Raw genomic sequence first — 19306 nt, 5'->3', positions numbered from 1 at the left:
TCAGCACAAAGGAAATAAACGGAATAGCTTTCAAGGGTTGGTACGAGCAGATGTTGGCCACTATAAGGGCAATAGAAAGGATACCAAAGGCTCTACTCGATGAATTCTCAGAAGAGCTCTGGTTTGAAGCCTCACACACGCACACTTACTTGACGTTGTAGTGTGTCCACCCAAAGACATTTAAGATGAGGGCACAGAGGTTTGTACTAATGGCAGAGGCGCTGCACAAAGAGGTGGGATCATGGCCGGGAGTAGCATGTGAAATCACAAAAGGGAAATACACCTATCTTTTTAGAGCCTTAAAGCAACAAGTGCAAGGGGGAGATGTGGCAGAGAGCAGTAGGAAGAGGCCAGTCGATGATGAAATCCAACCAATGGTGCTTTAGATGGAGGAGAAGATGTTCGAACTTAGACGAACAATTGACAGTTTCGAATCAGGTGAGAGCAACTATCATGCGTAGTTTCAAGGCTCCACCATGTTTTCTCCTATTATAACAACCCTATTGGCCATGAAACTCCCCACCGAAGCAGCCTAGGCTCCCTCCAAGCCACTGGTCCCCAAACCAAAGAAAAGCAAGTTTTCCACAGTTTGGCTGCCAAAAAGCCGAAAGTTGTCGTACTAGCCCCAAATGTCGATCTTACTAGCGAGATCGAGCATTTAGTCTCCGCAGCCCCCATAGTTGAAGAAATCCCCGCCATTTCCACCAGTTTACCTCAGTCGCGAGAGTCTTCCCCACTCACAGCCTCCACCCTCGCAACCCTATTAGAGACCCTCACAGTAAGCCGACAAAAGACGACTGTGGAAACGAAAGTTCAGTCAGCTAGGCGGGCAGAGAGCACCACTCCTACCCATGGAATGCAACCCACGTCACTTGCATCACCAATGCTTGGGTCGGACCCACCACAAGGGAGAGGCCTAGATGCTATTCTACAGGAAGCAAGGACTGAACTGTGCCTGCCACCTTTCCCTATAAATCTCACAGTAGTCCCAAACCCTAGCATCATTCCACCCACTCAACAATTCACTCCCCAGTCACAGTAAGCTCATTCGCCTGCATCCTACTCCGACAAATCTATCGCCAACGGCCTACCCATCCAACAACAGTTTCCTGAACCCAATACAATGCAGGCCGACACACTCCAGCATTGGTCATTGACCCAATTATTTACATTTATACAGCAAGCACCGCACAGGGCCGAAAAGGTCCATGAGGATTTGGCCAAGGAACATGAATAACAAGCAAGGCAATTGCTAGAAGTAACAGAAGAACGTGATCACCTGCGGCAAGTAAATTCAGATTTGCAAGCCTAGGTTGATCAAATTGCGCAACAGTTCTAGACATTGTGGCCAGTAATCGTTGAGGCAGATACATAGGCGTCGACGGACATCATGATGTGCAAGCTGGTAAAATTTTGCGACCACATCTAGGCGACATGCTCGAACCTGGTAGCTACCAATGCTGACATGAAGAAGAAGATGGAGTTCGTGAGGTCCACACTGCCAGATCCAGTGGATATCTACACAAGGATGGTCGAGGGAAAAATTGTCGAATGGGAAGCCAAGAAACAAGCCTTAGTAGACACCCTCGCCGACGGCTATGCTCTAATGAACAAGGTCCATGACTGGCCAAGAAGCCTGGCGCTGAATAATCACTCAGTCTACCCGATGAGAAAGCAAATACATGCCCTATTTTCCATCATAAAGGGCTGTGCAGATCCCACCCAACTACAACAGATCAACGATCAAATTGACGCCATTGAGGCCCAAGTTGATCATATTGAGGAGGAGTTTGCAAAGATGAAGAGGATAATCAGAGATCTGCAGCCACCATTTCAGATGCAAGTTTTGACTCTGATGGAAGTGTGCGACTCTAACGGACATCAATGGAGCGACCTGCAAAGCCAGTAGCCAATAGGACTAACGTCAAATTCGGCCAAGGCATTTACTTAACGTGATGACGCAATCCTCCCTCGAGGGGATTATGCCCTTCAAAGATACAGAGAGTTCATGTAGCAAACCACGACCATTGTTTCAGAGTTGGAGCCTTCATTTGGAACGGAGGACCCTCAGAGGCAGGAAAGTGTAGTGGAGACAGATTCCACTTCGCGAGCAATGGCCGAGGTAATAGAAGCACCAGCCTTGCAGGCAATAGAACCAGCGCAATTGACAGTACGACCACCACCCATAGAGCCAATGGAAATACTAGCAGAAATGACCGAGGTCGAAATGAATTGACTTGGGGATGAGTAAAAGGATTGTGGTCGGGGCTTGTTGTGCCCTTCATTTAATTTTGAAAAGGTTTTGATCAATTTTGGCTAACCGAAGTATGAGAAGGAAGCGGGTGGCAGCAACGGTTAGCTTGCGGAAGAGTCAGTTGGACAGTAAGGTAGGAACAGGCAGTTGCACAGGAGTTGCAGCAAGTTGGTAGCAGAAGATAAAGGCAACCGAGTGGGCAGGAAGGCGCAAGAGCAGCCGAGTAGGAACTGTTAGTCCAAATGCAGAAAGGAATATAAAAGGGGAGGTCCAGAAAAGAAGAGGGTCGGTTGGTTGGTGAATGCGATAGTTGGCAAGGCTGTTGGAGCTAGCGACAGATATCCAGTTGCGGTAGATGGGTATCAGAATGCAGGAGTCCAGGCGAACTTGGTCCTATGCCGGCTATAGTCGAACCCAAGGATCTAATCCGGGTATTCCTCGTAGTTTCTTAAGGCGAATGTCAAAGTTCTGTTGTAATGTTATATTGTTAAGTTAATAGAAAGAAAGCTAGACTCGTTTCGAATCACGACATGTATGGATCCCCCAATGTGATGAGTTTCTAAAAAAATTAAATGTCCCATCAAATGCATGTATTCAGTAGTTCTTATGTAATCGTTGTTATGATGTTATCTCTGTTTTGGTTATAATGAATACATGTTTGTTATTGGATGATGTCCGATTGGTGTTACCTTGATCCCATGCTGAACATTTCTCCCTTTCAGGTCGCAGCATGCCTCGGGTGAGACTCCTTACCCTCTGTGTAAGGTGAAAATGTCGGTGTTGTCCTAGACTACACCGGACCATTGTTGGCCCTTTGCACCCAAACCCAGGTTCTTTTCTCCCTAATGACTCTTTCGTGCCAACAAAAACCAGATACGGTGTTTCAATGACATAGGTGAGTACCAAATACCTGCGTCATATCTGCGATAGTCGGACCATTAGCTGCAGCTCTTCCCGTGGTCATGACTACGTTTTTGTCCGTGGGTATAACGTGGCGTTTTGTCCATTGGGTAACGTTGAATAGTGTGGTAATATAATATACATATATTATAACATTAGATAGTGGTTATTGTATATATATTTAAAAAATGGGTCTTCAAGAAAAAAAGAAATAAAATGGCGGCCAACAACAACAGTGATGATATGAAAAAGATTCAAGAGGACATCAGTAAGATGAATAAATGCATGGATAACATCAAGAAGTCAGTTAGTAAGCAGGACCAGATGACCAACGATATATCTTACTTAAAAATCTTAATGAGTCGGCGCTTCAGAGAGACCGATCCACCTTCAGCTAGACAGAGTCCCAAGACTCCGGAAGGGGAGATTTCTCTAGAGCATGATTTCCCTTAGCGTAGCTGGATTTTTGCCCACAAGGTTTTAAACAGATGACCTTTCCAACACGAAATACCTTAACAAAACACCCTAGAAACATCTATTCTAAGTCTCATAGGCATCATATATTATAGTATTATGAATTATATTAATTCATAATATATATAATATATGATATTGGATCATTTGGTGGAGGAGCTCCGGGCGATGGCGGAGACCTAACTGAATTGTGGGTGGAATACCATGGCATTTTTGAACCCTGACGCCTGATAGCTGATGGCCCTTAGCCCTCAAGGCTCACTGGAACGACACCGTCATTACCTCCCTCCTTCGCAGTTTACCCGGGTGCACAACTGCTGAGACTCCTGTTCCCCTGCAACCCTGAACTTGTTGGGCTCTTGGTTGCAAACCTCTCCCTCCTTTGACGCACCTCTCCCCCAGCTACCTCAAGTCTCCGCCCCGCCTGGTTATACGCCCACCTTTGGTACTCCTCTACCTGCAACCAACCCTATACAAACCCTCAGCTCCCTGGAGTCCCTTCGAACCCTAGTGGCTCTAACCCTAACCCTAGCACGCCCATCCATTCGGGATGCTTCAGCTCCCCGATCCCTACCCCTAAATCCACCCCATCCACCCCACAGGCAGTTAACCAAGGCATTTGTGGACTTCTCAAAGACTATCTGACAGCTGGACGTACAAATAAGCTCAAAAAACGTCGGTGTCTTAAGGCTGGAGACAGAGATATAAATCTTGCTCTGGGTGAAGATCTCTCGATGGGAGAAGTGGATGAGACTGCCAAGAAGGTCTTGGTTGGCCGTGTCCGTGGGCAGAACTACACTGTTGAGCAGCTTCAGCTCTATACAGAGGAAATCTGGAGTTCCTTACTAAAAGACCTACCCATCATCCGTGTTCGGGTGAGGGGATGGTTTGCCCTATGATTCCACTGGGAGGAATACACAGATTGGATCCTATCTAGGTTCTAGCACATAGAACTGGCGCCTATGCTATTGAAGCGATGGGATCCACTGTTCGATCCTGAGAGGGAACAACTAGGGGTAGGACCAATCTGGGTTTGGATGTCGGACCTTCCACTGCAATATTGGACCCCTATCATCTTCAAGCAAATTGGGAATGCACTAGGCACCTATCTGGATCATGATCAATCTTTTGAATCGACGGGGATCATGTCCATGGCTCGAATTTTGGTACACCTGGACATTAGGGCAAGGCTGGAGGAGAAGATCACTCTGCACTGGCGCCATTTCATGTACAAGCAAAACCTTGACTATGAAGGTGTGCCATTCTGGTGCAGACACTACCACAAGGTCGAACATCTCTACAAATATTGTCCTCTGCTCACGCCTTCAAATCCATCGGCTACTAAGGGTTCGATGCAGAGACAATCTAAAGAACTGATGGTGGACGTGCTACCCTCAGATCTGGATCACCAAAAGGAAGATGTTGGGAACATTGTCCAGACTTCCAGTGCCTCCCAGATGCCGCCTCCATCTCCTCCTAAGACTAGATCCCGGTCTGTGGCGGAAGCCGCTCCCTCATCGGGTACTGACTTTCCCCCCTGCTCCTCTATTCTGCATTTTAATCATTTTTCTATCTCTATGGATTCATCTGCACCCTCCCCATGTTTAATTATTGCTCCGATTACATGTACGATTGATCCTCTGCTACCAATTTTCTCCATACCCCATCAATTATATCTGGTTGGACGAGTCTCCACTGCCATCTTCACCCACTCCCTCGGGTTCTCATGCCTACAATCTTCGCCCCCGAAGGCAAACCATTCCAGATATGTTGGGCCTGGGTATCACAACCTACCTTTCTAACCATAAGCCTACTAGGGGCCGACCATCCAAATTAGCCAAAGCCATTAAAATTGCAGGGGATGATGTTGCCCAGGATCAACAAAACACCATTGATTGGGTGCTTAGAGCAGCAGATACCCTTCCCAAGGTTCCCCAATGAAATGGCTCTCCTTCAATTGCAGGGGCCTGGCCAACCCCCCTAAAAAATTGGCCCTCAAGAGACTATTGAGTAGTGACCCCTGCGATATTATTTTCCTTCAGGAGACTTTGGGGTCTTTTGATCTGATCGTTAAAACCCTCCCAATCATCATGCCTGGGTGGCACTTTCAAGCCCTAGATGCGGTAGGGCGGTCTGGGGGACTTGCCCTTGGGATCAACCCTCGAACCATCAAGGTGATTTCCTATTGGGGAGGTCATAGCTTTCGTGGCATGGATCTCTTTTCAGCTACATTGAGCAAACACAATGCAAATTTTGCCATAGGAAAATTAAGGAAGGTCCTGGGGGCATTAATACTCTGAAACAAAACTTGGCAGGGATTAGAGGCCAAATTACCCCATGTACCTCACCAGAAATTGGGGAGATTAGGAAGAATTTGTTGGTCATCTTTGAGAAATTTAAAGAAGATAAGGCTAGGCAAAAAGACATACAGGCTGAAATTGGGAGGAAGAGGGCGATACAAAAAATGATGGCTACCAACCCCCATTATGATTTTGAGGGTTCTTCCTCTATCCCTCAAACTGATACATCCAACCCTTTCCGATATGTTCCTCCCTCTTTTGTTTATGTTCAAGATAAGGGAAAGGGTAGAATGACAAAGGGTGATGTGACTATCAAAAGTTATCTCACTCCCTCCTCTCCATCAGATGCACATGGTCCTGAAGTTAGTAAAAGTCAAATGCAGCCCACTTTAGATGACCACTGGAAGAAAGAATTGAAGCAGACTGCTTGTGAGTACATAGCTAGATGGTGGTATGATGATGATATCCCCTTTAATGTTGCTCCTTCACCATATTATGAGCCTATGTTTGATGCCATACATGCTGCTGGAAAAGGCTTCAAAGGCCCTACTATGCATGAGCTAAGGGGGTATCGTTTGCAAAGAGACATTGAATCCATTAATGAGTATTTGAAAGAGTTCAAGGACTCATGGGCAAAAACAGGATGTACCATCATGTCAGATGGATTGACTGATCAAAGATATTGTACCATCATAAACTTTCTTGTCTTCTGCCCACGGGGAACCATGTTTTTAAAATCAGTTGATGCATCTGATAAGGTAAAAGATGGGCAATTGTTGTTTCAGCTATTAGATCAGGTTGTTGAGGAGGTGGGGGTGGCTAATGTTGTTCAAGTCATCACAGATAATGCCTCTAACTATGTTCTTGCTGGTAAAATGTTAGAGGAAAAACACAAGACCATCTTTTGGACCCCATGTGCTGCACATTGCATAGACCTCAAGCTTGAGGATACTGGAAAAATAGACTGGGTCAAAAACACTATAGATCATGCCAAAAGCATCACAAAATTTATCTACAATCATACATTGATTTTGAGCCTCATGAGGAAACACACTGGGGGCAAGGATATTATTAGGCCTGCCATCACTAGATTTGCTACACATTTTTTGACATTGCAATCTATGCTTTCCCAACATAGAAACTTGCAAAAGATGTTTTCTAGTGATGAATGGAATCAAAGCAATTGGTCTAAGAAACCGGAAGGCAAAGAACTGAAAAGGAAAGTCTATGAAGAAACTTTTTGGAGAAAGGCCGCAGAGATTGTGAAGCTTGCTGAGCCACTAATTAAGGTGTTGCGGTTGGTGGATGGGGAAAGGTTGGCTATGGGCTTCATTTATGAAGCTATGGATCAAGCAAAGGAGCAAATAAAGACGGTATAAAAGGATAGAGTGGCAAAGTATGGGCCCATTTGGGCAATCATTCATGAAAGATGGAACAATCAACTCCATTGCCCTATACATGCAGCTGGGTATTTTTTGAACCCACGATATCATTATAAAGCTAAGGAGTCAGGAGCTTTGAGGGGGGAGGTCAGAGATGGACTGATTGATTGCATTGATCACACGATCCCATTGGAGTCTGATCAGCTGGAGATACACCAACAAGCCAATACCTTCAACAATGCATCAGGTACCTTTGGGAAGAACCTAGCAAAGATTGCAAGAGAAGCAAATGAGCCAGGTAAACAAAAATTTCAATTTTCAAATTCTTAATAGTTTTACTTTTTTTTTAAGTTTGTTAAATCATTTATAATTTGAAAGTTAGATATAATTTGTAATTTTGTTGAGCTAACTCATTACACTCCTATGTTTTTTGCAGCACAATGGTGGGAGGCCTTTGGTGGCCATTGTCCTGAATTACAAAGGTTTGCAATTCGTATTTTGAGTCAAACTTGCAGTGCATCTGGGTGTGAGCGCAATTGGTCTGTCTTTGAGAGGATTCACACAAAGAAGAGAAACCGTTTGGATAAAAAACGGTTAAATGATCTTGTTTATGTCCAATACAACCTCCGGCTCAGACGAAACCATTTGCTGAACAAAAGACCTAATTCAGATCCCATTGTGTTGGAAGACATTGATCCAACATCAGATTGGGTAGTGGAGAGTTGTCCAGCAGAGTTTGATCCCGATGAGGATCTTGATTTAGATTTAGCTATTGAGACATCAATTGAACTTGAACAAGCTGTTCTGGTTCAGTTGAATGTAGATCCCAATCCACCAGCCTCAATCTCACAGCCAGCAAGGACTCCAGTTGTAGGTGCTTCCTCTGCTCAGCCACGACAGAAGCGCATCCACATATCTACTCTATCTCAGCTTGCATCTGCTGCACAACCTGCTAGTGGTACCACTTCTACAGTTGCAGTTGGAGATGATGATGATGACGAGGAGCCATGGGGCCCCCTGTCTGACTCTGATGATGATGATCCAGAGATCGATCGACATGATCTTAGCTCCTCTGGTAGTAGCTACTAGTACTACCCTGTAGTACTAGTATTGGAGTTTGGTCACCATCACAGTTTACTTTTGTTGTAGAGGCCATTTCTAGCCTCTTTGGTTATGTGTATTTTGTTTTGAGCCTTTGATCATGTATGACAGTTGACTATGTATTGCCATTGGGTACCATTTTGATATAATGGTTGGTTCATGAGCCTACTTTGATCATATGTTGTCTCCCATCTATATATTATAATGTTGTGTGTGTGGTGGTAATGTTGAGTGTTTCTATGAAGTGTTCATAAGGTTTCGGTAGACTTTTCAGAGTAATGACTACCATATCTTCTTCCTCCATGGTTCGACCAATGGCTTCGAGCTAATCTCGAATGTCTTTAATCTTGTTAAGATGTTCCTGTAAAGACATATGTTCGTCCATCATGATGGAGAACAACTAATTCTTTAGAAAGAAAGCTCTACTCTTGTCGGATGTCTCGTGTAATTTCTTCAAATTTTGCCACATTTCAACAGTTGTCTTGCAGAAGGAATCTGTGGTAGCTAATCATCAGTCACTGAGAGTTTGAGAAGCATAACAGCCTCTCGATTTCGATCATCAAGCTTATCTTGATCTGCACCAGGTGTACCATGACGGAGCTCTTTTCCCAAAACAAGCTGGTCAAGACACCTATATTCAAAAATGGTCAACATTCTCTATTTCCAGATATTATAGTTTGTGCCATTAAAGCGTTGACTACCTTCCAACATCAGATTGGTTAGTGAGGCCATCTACACATTTCCCAAGACACAAAAAACACAAAGGAGCCTGACACGGAGTTCAATGCAAATATCGGCTTATCCAGACAAAATCTGACAGGTGCGTGTAATATGAACCAGAAATTGTTCTCAGAAGTTTTGGCAGGGAAAAATGCCAAATGTGTTGTTTCTTCCACGTAGTGCACGTCCAGTGTCCTTGTCGCTGCACAAAATCAGACACACTGGAAACACTTGTATAAGAGAATGCCCCTCTCAGGAAAGACCCGTTGCAATAATCAATCCTCAAAAGGGTGTCGTCGTCACACAAAATACCTCAGTACGACTCCATTGACCATCCAAAAGGATCCGCTACCTCTCCAATGTTGGTATTGTGGAACCGTATCACTGTTCACAAATTTCCACTGTTAGTGGCACCTAGTAACTTGTCTAACATTCAGGAATATCGTGACAACACCGTGATATTACTTCTTCTTCTTCTTCTTCTTCTTCTTCTTCTTCTTCTTTTTCTTTTTTTAAATCTGGAAAATTGTTTTGAATTTCCTGTCTATGACTTTGGAAATGTAGTGCCACTTTTTCTCACCAAAATAGAAGAATGAAAACTACGCTACGCAAGAAGTCCCGCAAAAAAAAATCCGGCGTACGCACACTGAATCAATTCAACGCAGCCATGATCGATCAATTGCAGGCACCATCATTTCACTTTAATTAAAGATTTGAGAGGTCACACTCTAATTTGCATGAAAAACTGTCATTTTGATATTAAATGTCTGTCCCAGAGCTTCAAGACCACTTTTACAAGACCTCCAAGCAGTCGACCCTTCCACCCCTCATTGCACTAGATCACCAGCATCGACAGGCAACAACAAAGAACAACTACGAGACATTGGATGGGTTCCATCTAATTTTAAGAATAATGGCCACATGCTTGTATGGGGGCACATGCCACACCACTCCCCTGTAGAAAATTTTGGTTGTGTTGTAGCCAACCCAGTTTCAAGTTTTAGAATGGTTTAATGCCCAAAACCCATCACAAACATATGACTGATATAAAATTAATGTTGCATTTAACTTGAAATTCAAGCTTCTACCAACACAGTTCGAGGAGTTTGTAGTGAAATAGGTGGCAAAAATACCCAACACATTTCTGCTCAGTTTAGCAACTAATCAAGCCACAATCAGTGGCACAGAAAACAAAGTTAAGCCAGTCTAAGTTTATGACAAAGAGAGGGCTCGTTTCTCAATGTAACCTCGCATTGACTTCAACAAAATAATAAGGGAGCTAAGTTTAATTTTCTCTTTCTGTATCATTTTCCTTAAAAGCAATCTAAGAACTCCTTCAAGAGTAGTTCCCCCTTGTGGGTTTTTCCAGGGTCTTAGACCAAAAATAAGTGTCTAAATTTTATGTGTGTTTGTTTGCAATAATTTCTCGTATCAGTTGTGAAAACGAAAAGAAGTAGAGTAGTCTTTGTTTCAAGTTAACGCTGCTAAGGATTAGAAATCTCCATTATTTTCGGCTAAACTCAGTCTATACACCACCTAGAATTTTAGGCTTAAACGCGACCTAAAGACCTTGCAGACTCAACCTAAACCCAACCTAAAAACCACTCAGAAAATTTGTCTGGAAACCAATGCAAAAACTGCGTGGAACAACTACCCGAAAATTTTGGGACTCGTGCCTAAAATATCAGGATTTGTGCATGGGTATCAGCTGAAAATTTCAAGCTCCTTCCCCTGTTGTTCGGGCTCCTCCTTGGGCTACAATATTGCCTCCTTATCTCCTTGCTCTCATTTCCCTCTTCTTAATGGCTCATGAGAATGAATGAGAGTAATGTCTTCATTTTCCCTTTTTGTCTTCTTTTAGTGAAGAGAACCTTAACCCTTAGATCTAATGGTTGAGATTAAATCTCAGCTCATTAGATCAAGGGTGAAGATCATTCCCTCTCTTGAGCCCCTCCCTCATGTGGTCCCCCTCAATTAATGAGCCTTCTAGTACCTTTTAGTGTTTTGTACCATGTGCACTTTTCTCCAATGTTCCACCAAGACTCCGGGACAGGGAGACGCACAAGGGGGACGTGTGGGAGTACCCTCAAATTTTAGGGAAATTTAGGGGGTAAGGGGGGACGTCGAGGTATATAATTTTTTTTCCTTTTTAATATATATATATATATCAAATTCATATTTAATAATGAAAGCATAAATACAATAATACATACATAATTGAATTAAATAATGAAATACATTGATCCATACTCATCATCCTTACTAATACATACATGATTCATCAATACACCATGAGATTCAATAATGAAATATTCTGATCCATATTCATCATTCATTATTCACCATTCTAGAATCTACATTGGTTTAAAAATTAAATTCATCATTCACATTCTAGATTCTAAATTGATTTAAAATTAAAATTCATTATTCATTATTTACCATTCTAGAATATACATTGATTTAAAATTAAATTCATCATTAATCATTCTAGATTCTAAATTGATTTAAAATTAAAATTCATCATTCATCATTCTAGAATCTAATTAGCACTAAGCAAAATAGACTATAATAGACACTGAAATCTGAAGACTTGAATAGTAAATTGATATAACTAAAACTCAAAAACAGTGGAGTGATAAGTCTAAAAGTCACTCTAAAGTACATAGAGGGGTTGGTGCTCTTGATTAAGTACTAATTCCATACCCTTGTACATGACAAAATGCAATGGAAACATTGCAATCCATCGAATCATGAATTCCTGGAAAATTGGTAAGTCTGTTGGATTTTGGGTGAGATCTAAAATTCTACTGTCTCCATATGAAATATAATGAGGTCGAAACCACTCTCAAACATCCTGAGCCATTTCATGGTAATGTTAAAAATTTAAGTAAAATGATGAAAATGAAAGATAAAGGAGAATGTCACTTTTAACATTGAGAATTCATTTTTGTTATGCCACTACCCTTAACAACAATGCTAACAGTGAAACAGCAGCAATGGCATGGTACACCGATGTTACATTGGGACAACATGGTACAACAATGTTACATTGGGACAATAGCATAGTACAACAATGTTATAAGGGACAACAGCAATAGTATGGTGTTGCAAACACAACGGGACGACGTGGTAAGCATGGTGCCACAAACACAATGGGACAGCATGGTAAGCATGGTGCTGCAAGCACATTGGTATAGCAGTATAGTAAGCAAGGTGCAACAAGCACATGGTGGCAAGCATGGTGCAACAATCGCATGGGACAATAGTGACAAACACGGAGCAGCAATGGCACATGATGCAGTACAGTGATGATTGGCGAAGCATGATGAGATGCAACATAGTGATGATGGGTGCAGCACAATGAGGTGCATTGTGCAGCATGATGATGAGAAGCAGCACAATGACAGGTGCAACATGGTGATGGAGTCACCTCGAAAAATCAGTTGAAGTAGCATGTCTTCAACTAAGTTCAGCTACCTCATGTATCATCTACTTAAAGATGATCTATACTCTTACTTAGATAAGTCAAAGTGTTGACTTCTGTTGTGTATGTACTATCTCTCTCTCTCTGTGTTGAACTATTGAAGAACATATAAGAAGAACTGATAAAGGGTTTCCCCACATTAGGGTTTGTCCCTGGCTAACGCCACATTTTGTGTCCTCTTGTCTTGGCTTGTCTTCTGTGATCTATGTTTATGTTCTATCTACAATTTACTTTAATGTTGATGTGATTGCTAATCTGGAAAAGATATTGAGCTAACTGTGAAAATTGAAATAAATTGCTCTAAGCATAGAACATACCTAAAATTAACAATGGTGCAGCAATGATGATGATCTCAGCAGTGACAGAGAAGAGGATTGATGTCTTGGTCTTGGAGTGGCAGAATAGGTCAAGGTCATGGTCTTGGTATTCGTCAATTGGAATTTTTATAAGAAGAATTTTGTGTGGGTTTTCCTCTCCAAGAAGGAGAGGTTTTGGCCCTGGCAAAAAGCTGAATACTTTGTGTTCTTGTCTTTTTTTGTTTTGATAGCAATTTGATGAAGCAAACTCACACTAACAACAAAATGAAGATCAAGCTAAGATAAAATTGCAAAAGGACTTCACAAATTGTTATCATGCTAAGAAGAATCACTTTAATTTATGTTTGCCCTAGATTCTTCAACACGGTATTAAATGTCCATGAGCAAGAAAGTTACCTCGATCAACAATTTGTGGTCTCTATGCCAAATAGAGAAAGACAAGTTGAAAGGACTCAAACATCTGCAGAAAGGAAAGGGAAGGTTGACAAGACAGAATAGTACTATGGAAGATTATGGAGAGGAGCTCATATCACCGAAAGGATGAACGAAGCTAAAGAAAAGGGTCAAGGGAATAGCAAACCTCTATTATGAATGAGACAGTATCTCTCAAAAAGGGTCCTATCATGAGTCCTTGTAGATATGACCATGATAATAAGATGCATCGTGGCATCATGAAAGCATTAGAATCAAGAGCTCGTGATATCACCTGAGAAACATGAAGGACATAGCTCTTGGAAATCTCAATGGACATTAAAGGAAAGGAAGAAGTCATCTAGATCAAAGGAAACATTTTCCAGATGGGATATGCAAGATCTTGTAGATTCTCTGATAGAAACCTCAGCAGAGGATCCCCTTGTCTAGGAAGGCAGCAAGTGTTTCATCAAGAAATCCAATTTATGGAATTCATGAGATGAAGGACTGATGACATGAGAAATGAAACCGATCAAGGGATTGAAGATCTTTTCAAGGAAGTAGCTGGAAGAAGCAAAGGTAAAGTGAGATATGTATGCTTGTATTTGTATTTGATATTGTCATGTCATGATATATGGTTGCAGGTAACATGGATCAAGCATGATCAAAAGGAAAATGATCTCCTCCTCTGAAAGGATGCAGAAAGGCATAAGTCGCACTAGATGAAAACAACATAATGTCCACATATGAAGTATGGGGTGATTGACGGTTGACCACAGTTAGAGAAACTTTGATTGAAAGCTCCTGGGAATGGAAGGTGTGAGGATGGAAGAGATCGTGAAATATTGAAAGCTCCTGGGAATGGAAGGTGTGAGGATGGAAGAGATCGTGAAATATGCAACCATGATGAAGGCAATCAACATCCAAAGGATCGGGAAGATTTGACCAATAAATCTCCCGGAAAGATGTGAAGACTCTGATGGAAGTCTGAAAAGATGAAGACACTTGACAACAAATATCATTGGGAGATGTGTCAACATGCATGCATGATGTTGATACCTACAAGAAGATGTCACTGGAAAATGCCATCACCAAAAAGGTAATATGTGATTTGTTTTCGGTTTCTGACCTCTTGGAGAAAGTCTGGGTATGTGTGAAGGGCCATGGTAAGGTGAGTTGTGATAGCAATCAGTGTTGAAGGAAAGTGAAGATAGATGGCCCTATGAAGGAAGCCCCAGATGTAAAGCCAAGGAGGATACTTTCCGGGAAAGAAGGAATGACATAATGGAGGAAAGTGATGGATGGTTGAACCCTACATGTGAAGAAATTGATGACATCGAAGTCTTGGATCGTCAGTCAACTGGAAGACCCTATAAAGTACTGATGATAGAATCCCTAGGTAAGAGGGAGCTCTGGGAGGTTTCTATAAGTAAAGGAACTCGAGTATGTTTCGAAGTGAAGAAAAACTTGGAACTCATCCATGGTTAAGAGGGAGAGTTAGACACGACATTCTTGTCTTCAGTTTGGAAGAAAGAATGGAGGATTATATAATCATCTGGCATCCGACACTCTTTGAGGATGTGGTAGGGCATCCAAGAGAAGAGTGGGAAAGAGGACCAATATTCTTAAGGGCTGGGAACCCAAGATAAGAATTGTCCTAGTAGGGCATACTCAGAGAACACCTGGGTGGGTATGACCCTAAGAGAGACAATGATGATGCATGTCTATCAGTCATTGGTCTCACCAACATTGTGTGCTCTGATCTAAGTGAGAGATAGAGCTATTAGTCAAAGCCTTGCTATTTGAAATCAATGTTGGTTGAAATGATGCTATAACAGATGGATTGCAAATCCGGTTCTTCTTATCAGAAAATTCTTCAAATTGAGAAGGAACAAGTACCATTATGAATACATCCCTCGTTAAGAGGGAGTGTTGAAGAAAGTGTAACTAGGTTCGGTCTTCATAATGACATGATCTTTGTAAATGATGTAATAAAAGACAATAAATTTATTTTGCATGCCTTGTTGCATGGGTTTCATGAGCAAGAAGTGTCACTAGGTCAAAAGACTTTTTCTTGATGTCTTTAGGATTTATTAATATGTCAAAGAGTCAAGTCATGTATGAAGAAGCTCTTCATGAGGTTATGTAAAATGTATTCAAGCTAAAGCAACCCTCCAAGACCAAGAACAATCCTCCATTGGCAAGCTCAAGAAGTCTGCAAGCAAATCGATAAGAAACTCATAATGTCAACTTCACTATTGAAATTAAATATATAAATGACAGTCACGTCGGCTCAACAATAGGGACATGTCGGTTCATTTGACAAGTTGGCTTATTTGCAAGGAGAAACCACTATAAATACCCATCTAGGGTATCTGCAAATCTCAAGGTACAAATTTCACAATTTCTCCTCTCTGAAACTTTGTATGGTATAGGAGCAGGTCCGCATCACAGGAAGGCAAATTGTTCAAGGGTTGACTGCACCTCGGATGGGTATAAGGTGCAAGTAGACTAGATCTCAGATATCTAAAAAGGCTCGGTGATGATCACAGTGATGAAGAGGATAGTCCTCTTCTCCTCGGTGGTGCACATCTCAACGAAAGCGAGCATAATGATTATCTTTGGATGGAAAAAGGGATCTCTGAATCCTACAGTAGACCTAACAGTCTCGGCATAATTGTGATAAATTTAGGAATATGTCACAGTAAGATTCGGACCTGTCTCCTTTCAGCTTCAACATAGATCTATGTATCTCGGTGATCTCACTATTTCGGCACAATAAGTCACAGTCACAATCCCACAGTCACAATCCCTTATTTTTAATATCCTCGCCTTTTAGCTTATAATCGTGAGTCGTGTCGACCTTATAATAAAATTGATATGAAGAAATCTTGAGCACCAATTAAAAAAGTTTATAATAGGGATTGATATCTCCAAACGCAAGGCACAATTAACATAGGGAAGTTCCCCATGGTCAAAAGCATCGCTAACTCTTCTAGTGGTTCAGACTAAGACTAGTCCCCTTTTACAATGGGTCCCTTCATTGGTGAATCTTTCAAATTTGACCCCTTAAAAGCTTCTTGTATTGTTTTTCAACCTACAATTTTAGGAGGACACTATGCATTTCTCGTTTGCTATTTCTATAGTTGTATTATGGAGTTGAAGAAAATCATCTTACTTTGTTCATCTCCATCAAAAGTTTTGGGAAGTTTGTGCTATAATATACAACGTCACAATATGTTTAAAGTGAGTATTTGCAATTAGGATGTTTAAGTTACAAAGGGTGAACCAAATATTAAACCGATCATTGCTTTTCACCAAAGTGGATGTATATTTTAATTATGGTTTAAATTGTACCATTATTTTGTAGATTTTGGGTGGTTATGTATATAGAAAAAGAAATATATTGATGTAAATAATTATTTTATACATAATATATTTTAAAAGAAATATTTGGACCTGGATTATCTCTTAAAATTATTTTTATTTGGCTAAGAGTTTGTTTTCCTAAGATATAAGGAAACAGGTTAAAAGCGTAATATTCTAGATATCGTCTTTTTAGGATGTAAGGAAACAGGCTGACAACCCAATCTATAGGCATCTGTTCAGGAGTGAAAGTCTGCCCCCTTTGGTATGGTTTTCCTTCAATAACAGTGATGAGTCAATCAAATTTAGCAAATAACAGCCCATTAATTGTCCCCACTTTTGGTTTGATAACTTAATTATGATAAATATTCACACTATTTTTAAAAAAACAAATAATAATAATATCATTACACACCATTATTTGACATCATCAAATAAATTTTATTACATATTTTTAAGTTCCATGTTTTTTTTTTCGGGAAGCATGATAGCTTGTCAGATTTCAATAGGAATTTTAAATTCTAAGTATGGTTAAAATGATTTAAATAAGAAGGACTTTGGATCAAACTAAAAAATACAATCATCCATAACCAGCGAATTTAAAGCCATCATGTAAGAAAACCGGAAATAACTCACAACTGAAGTGATGTACTCTTCAAAAGACTCCCTGTATCTGTCATAGAGTTGGCGAGACCTTGGCGAGACCAATCGTGCGGACCCTTTTGCGTGCACATCGAGAAAACAGTCCTGTGATTAAAAGTAAAGGAAGGCATACATTTTTTATATTTGTAGTTAAATTGGATAGAAATTCATTTTTAGCCTCCATAAATTAAAGACGTGGTCCAACCGTTAAGTGAAAAAATTTAGCCTCCATAAATTTTGTGATCCAATCTTAAATTTTGTGATCCAATCTTAAACAGAACTATGTAATCTTGTGAATTGCTTCAGTAAAAAAATTCAGTTAAAAAAATGCTAATAACAATAACAATGAGAGGAATACTTTAATAAAACCCATAAGAATTCATACTTCCAAGTGGACTGGAGCTTTAACCATTGAAAAGATTTATTGGGGAATGGAGGATACGAGTAAATTATCGCGTATTCCTCGCCACTGCAAGGTACTTGGTAGCCCTTGCTATTAAATTCCTCTTCGGAAATTTCTTGCAAACTGTCCTTGACCTTCGTAATTCCCTTCTGCAAAATTTCCCATCCTGTCTCCAGCTCTATAATCTCCGGCTGGCTCATCGTTATTTTCTATATCTCAAAACCTCGACCTCGCTCCAAACAGGACACTCTGCCGGCAAGAAAAACCCTCGATTAAAAGTGCTTTGAACTCAGATAACAAATAGCCACGACAGACTCCAGCGATAGAAAAATACCGAACGAAACCCTAGGTTAAAAATACCAAAACGTAGCCTTTATCCGCGTAAAAGGGTTAATGATCGGATCAATAGCTTAAAAGAGTTTCAACAATTTCCAGCAAAGGCAAAACCAGGACCACGGCCTAACAGATATCGAGGCAAAAATGGCAGAATCGGAGAAATTTTGCCAGACGCCGACGAATTTGTATCTTGATGGCCCCCTTATAAGGGTGAAAATTTAATTTTGATTAAGATGAATGAATACGAAATTTACCTTATGCCGCGTAGCAATGCGTAGTACAATACCAGCAGTTCGTGGCCTGCGAGGGTTTCGTACTAGTGCCGTAGCTTCATCCAATACCAGTCTGCAGCTGCGAGGCATCGATCCCGCTGGGCGAGCGCGTTCAAAATATTCCATATTTAAACGCGTTTGAGTAGCGAGTCGACATGGGTGACCCTTAGTCATCTGGTCAAAAGGTGGTGAGGAAACAAAAGAAAAAACAGTTATTAGTTGGTCATGTGAAAAAATATTTTAGTTCAGTTTTAAAAATGGGGATGGTTTTCCGATAGTTTTTTTTGTCAAATCCATAAAAAAAATTTCAAAAAATTACAATGTTGGAGTGTTTGAATAGTTTTTTTCACGTTAGAAATGGATTTAGCACGTTGAAGGGTACCCAAAATCTTGAAGTTTGACCATTGTAACCTAAAATTTGCCCGAATTTCTATTATTTTCAAACCTAATTTGTTTTACATCTTGTTACAATATTTTTTAAAAATAAATAATATGTTTAGTGGAGTTTTAAAAATTTATTGGATTTTTAATATATTGTTATAATATATTTTTAAAAATAAATAATTGTTAGAAATGGATTTAGCACGAAGAAGGGCACCCAAAATCTTGAAGTTTGACCATTGTAACCTAAAATTTGCCCGAATTTCTATTATTTTCAAACCTAATTTGTTTTACGTCTTGTTACAATATTTTTTAAAAATAAATAATATGTTTAGTGGAGTTTTAAAAATTTATTGGATTTTTAATATATTGTTATAATATATTTTTCAAAATAAATAATTGTTAGAAATGGATTTAGCATGATGAAGGGCACCTAAAATCTTGAAGTTTGACCATTGTAACCTAAAATTTCCCTGAATTTTATTATTTTCAAACCTAATTTGTTTTAGGTCTTGTTACAATATTTTTTAAAAATAAATAATATGTTTAGTGGAGTTTTAAAG

At 40.5% G+C, this 19306-nt stretch overlaps 1 protein-coding gene across 1 annotated transcript in view; it reads right to left on the bottom strand.

Moving 5' to 3' along the window:
* Positions 1 to 18547, bottom strand: part of LOC149200334 (cullin-1-like) — a 43784-nt gene extending 25237 nt beyond the window's left edge. The window contains exons 1-3 of the mRNA XM_089402671.1: positions 18345 to 18547; positions 17794 to 18003; positions 17346 to 17456 (exon numbers count right to left, since the gene is read on the bottom strand). Of these exons, the coding sequence (XP_089258797.1) occupies positions 17346 to 17456; positions 17794 to 17954 (272 nt within the window). The 5' untranslated portion in view covers positions 17955 to 18003; positions 18345 to 18547. The remainder of the gene's footprint in view (positions 1 to 17345; positions 17457 to 17793; positions 18004 to 18344) is intronic.
* Positions 18548 to 19306: the final 759 nt, after the last annotated feature.

The sequence above is a fragment of the Pinus tabuliformis genome, chromosome 2_1 (genome assembly GCF_031772625.1).
Source record: "Pinus tabuliformis cultivar Carrire ecotype Pingquan chromosome 2_1, CPIR1, whole genome shotgun sequence".
NCBI lineage: Eukaryota > Viridiplantae > Streptophyta > Pinopsida > Pinales > Pinaceae > Pinus > Pinus tabuliformis.
This window is presented reverse-complemented; position numbering and strand designations above follow the sequence as displayed.